Genomic DNA, 3,406 nt, shown 5'->3' on the forward strand with positions numbered 1-3,406 from the left:
CGGCTCTGCTCGATGTTTGTCCGACGGCTCTGCTCGACGGCTCTGCGCTCGATGTTTGTCCGACGGCTCTGCTCGATGTTTGTCCGACGGCTCTGCTCGATGTTTGTCCGACGGCTCTGCTCGATGTTTGTCCGACGGCTCTGCTCGATTGTCCTGCTTTTCTCCCACAGACAGCTCTCTGGTCTTCATGTTGGTTTGTCCTCTTTAACAGGAAATGCAGTCTTTATAGGTTTGAACCAAGGATGGAAACTGAGACTAGTCATGCAGAGATATTTAATGTTTGGACAGTCAGCCTAAAAGGCAACAGCTGGGCAACAAGAAACATCTGGAACATGTTCCAGATGTTTTCTCACTTGTAAAATGGGCGGGTTCAAACAAAAGGTGGTTTGTCCTGAGTTATTTAACTCATCTAGACGTGAATACCAGGAAATAAAAGCTGAGATTCTGAACTCTACTGATCTTTTGATCTTAGAACGCTTATCACATCACTCCAGTTCTGAGTTCTTTACATTGGCTTCCTGTATGTCAAAGAATTGATTTCAAAATCCTGCTGTTAGTTTATAAAGCACTAAATGGTTTAGGGCCAAAATACATTTCTTATCTTCTGCTTCGTTACGAACCATCTAGACCTCTCAGGTCGTCTGGGATCAGGTCTGCTTTCTGTCCCCAGAGTCAAAACTAAACAAGGAGAAGCAGCGTTCAGTTATTATGCTCCGTATATCTGGAACAAACTCCCAGATAACTGCAGGTCTGCTGAAACTGTCAGTTCTTTTAAATTAAGACTGAAGACTTTTCTTTTTACGGCTGCCTTTAATTAAATTAAAGCCGTAGATTAGTAAGTTTCACTGTAACTTTTACTGTCCTGTTTTTTTATAATGAGTTTTACTTTTCCAGTTTCCCTGTGGTGCTTTCACGTTTTATGTAAAGCACTTTGAATTGCCTTGTTGCTGAAATGTACAGATAAACGTGCCTTACAGTGTTTTCCTGCCAGCTGTAGTCGTCTGCTTCGTGCGTTTGTTAGCAAACTTTCTTTGAGGGGAAACCAAACATATATTAGTTTTAGTGTGTTTGAACTCGAGTTACCGACACGTGTTTCCGTTACTCTGTTTTTCTAGCCCAGTTCAATAATCAGTGAAGCTACTAGACTAAATAATGTTGACCGTTAAACCTAAAGACGGATCCTCTGTTTCCTCCAGGTGAGTCTCCGTTTCCACGACCTGATGAATCTTTTCCACTCCGCCTTCCAAAAGTCCTCGGAGAGCCGGCCAATCGGCCCGCAGGAAGCAGCCCTGGGCTAGTTCCTCTGACCTTCTGCCGGTGTTGGGACGGCAGCTGATCAGGATCCAGTTCTCCGGAACTCCGCTGTTCACTAAAGCTGGTCTCCCTTCGCTCTGGGTTCTCCAGAGATCCAGAAGAACATCCGGATCTGTAGAATCCATCAGGACTCTAGAGCTCTCGATGTGATCTAGAACGATGGTCGGCCTTCGTATTTAATGATTATTTATTTTTGATTGAGCTGATGTCACAGAGACCCCGCCTGCTGTGGCAGGGGGCGTGGCCTCTGTGATGTCACAGCGAGGTCAGAAAAAAGAAGGAAACGCTAAAAGAAACGAAGTGACGAGAAGCTGAACTCTTCTTCTGCTGCTTTGAACTTCCTGCCTTTAGTTTTCTCACACCTGATGGAACACCAGATCGGGTTCTGCACGGCCCCCCTGCTGAGAACCAGAGACGCTGCTGGTCCTATGGAGCGCCACGTGAACTCTGCGTTTCCCTTCACATTTTCAAACATCAAACTTTTGTACTGAAAATGAAAACGGATGATTTTCTTTCTGCAGCTGTGAATCTGTTTCTGTTCGGAGGTTTAGTCTTCCCATGATGCACCAGAGTTAAACCACCTGATCCATCCCATGGTTCCATGCGACCTTATGTTTGTGACGTTCCGTCAAGCTTTTATAGGAAATGTTTGTTTATTCATATTGAATATGAATGGATGAAGGTCGACTGCTTCAATAAAACATTTTTACGTTTTTCAGACCGTTTCACTGGTTTCTGTTGGAGACAAAGTTCATCTGCAGGTTTGTGAGAAATAAAAAGCAGAACTGAAGAAATAAATAAAAACAACCCACAGAACAAAATAAATGAAATCACCTGTTAAGTAATTTCTACAAACATCACCATCATCTTTATACACATTTCCTCTTTCGCACAATCTAAATTCAAATTTTACGTTTTTCAGTCACAGTTTGTAAAAAACATTTAACGTCATTAAATAAGGAAACGGGAACAAATGCAGGAACACAGAGCTGATGAAATGTGACGTAAGCCGCTAACCTGCAGCATTTTCTTTTAAAAATATAAGCAGTTAACTTACAGCAGCAGTTTCATAGATGGTGTCAGATTGTTTATCAGATGTTACACATTAAAAACATGACAGATCAGGAATCTGGAGGTTACTGAGTGCAGACAGAGAAACCAAATCAAACTTTCTCAGGTAATTTTAGTTCAGGAAGTTATTGAATGTTTATATTTTGTTTATTAGAAATTCAGCTCAATGTTTTGTTTCTCTGCTCGACGTACATCAGAAAATATAATGCTGTACAACTGAGAGAGATGAAAGTGTATAAAAACATGTTGAATGGAATTTATGTGAAATTAAAGTGAGTTGAAATAAAGTTCTGAGTTTATATATAAAACACAATAAAAGGCAGAAACCTTTATTAAAAGCATCATCCACAGGAGGGCGGTGGTGACGCATTGTGATTGACAGGTTCCTGGACCAATGACACGGCTACACACATCACGTCTAACCGCTGTGAACCAATCAGAGAGCCACTTTCCGGTATTTTCTCTTCACGTCCCGCCTTCCAGCTGACAGCTGCAGAGAGGCGCGAGATGGTGAAGGTAGCTGCAGGGAGGCAGGAAGCTCGCCTTCACATTAAAAGCACATCATATAACATGAAACAAAGATGCGTCGGTTAGTGTCTCCGTTGTGTCAGGAGGAGCGAAATGTTACTACGGTTTGAGTTTCCTTTAAAGGTCGATAATTTGTTCACTCTTCCGCTTTAAAATATGTGATTAATGTCCCACACAAGGCTTTTATTCTGGAATGTCCGAGCGGAAACGTCCGTCACTCCCGGTAGCTTCACGGTGCCTGCGGTGCGGAGGGTCTCCGGTGTGAACCGTCTCCTCAGCATTGTGTCGTTTTTCCACCTGAATCCCGGTCCGTTTCTCTCCGTCATGGCGGCCGCTGTCCGCCTTCTTCCCGCCGTCACGTTCGCGCTGTTGTCTTGTTTTCCCGCCGCGGTGTCTTCGCGCAGAGACGTGCTCGAGCTCGGTGACGCGGATTTCGACTACCTGGCAACGGAGCACGAGACCATGCTGGTGAAATTCTACGCTCCATGGTAAC

General features: G+C 43.8%; 2 protein-coding genes and 1 long non-coding RNA gene across 7 annotated transcripts in view; 2 read left to right on the top strand and 1 right to left on the bottom strand.

Annotated features, from left to right (window-relative positions):
• The window catches only part of LOC123976847 (GON-4-like protein), an 82,010-nt gene extending 79,978 nt beyond the window's left edge, over window positions 1-2,032 (top strand). For all 4 annotated transcript variants that reach the window (XM_046059226.1, XM_046059227.1, XM_046059225.1 and 1 more), the window contains one exon: window positions 1,197-2,032. In XM_046059226.1, coding sequence (XP_045915182.1) covers window positions 1,197-1,298 — 102 coding nt within the window. In that variant the 3' untranslated portion in view covers window positions 1,299-2,032. The remainder of the gene's footprint in view (window positions 1-1,196) is intronic.
• The window catches only part of LOC123976849 (zinc finger protein 665-like), a 21,482-nt gene that overhangs the window by 11,364 nt on the left and 6,712 nt on the right, over window positions 1-3,406 (top strand). The gene's annotated exons all lie outside the window — the stretch shown is intronic.
• The window catches only part of LOC123976865, a 25,397-nt gene that overhangs the window by 9,624 nt on the left and 12,367 nt on the right, over window positions 1-3,406 (bottom strand). The window lies entirely within an intron of this gene.

Source organism: Micropterus dolomieu, linkage group LG09 (assembly GCF_021292245.1).
Source record: "Micropterus dolomieu isolate WLL.071019.BEF.003 ecotype Adirondacks linkage group LG09, ASM2129224v1, whole genome shotgun sequence".
NCBI classification, from domain to species: domain Eukaryota; kingdom Metazoa; phylum Chordata; class Actinopteri; order Centrarchiformes; family Centrarchidae; genus Micropterus; species Micropterus dolomieu.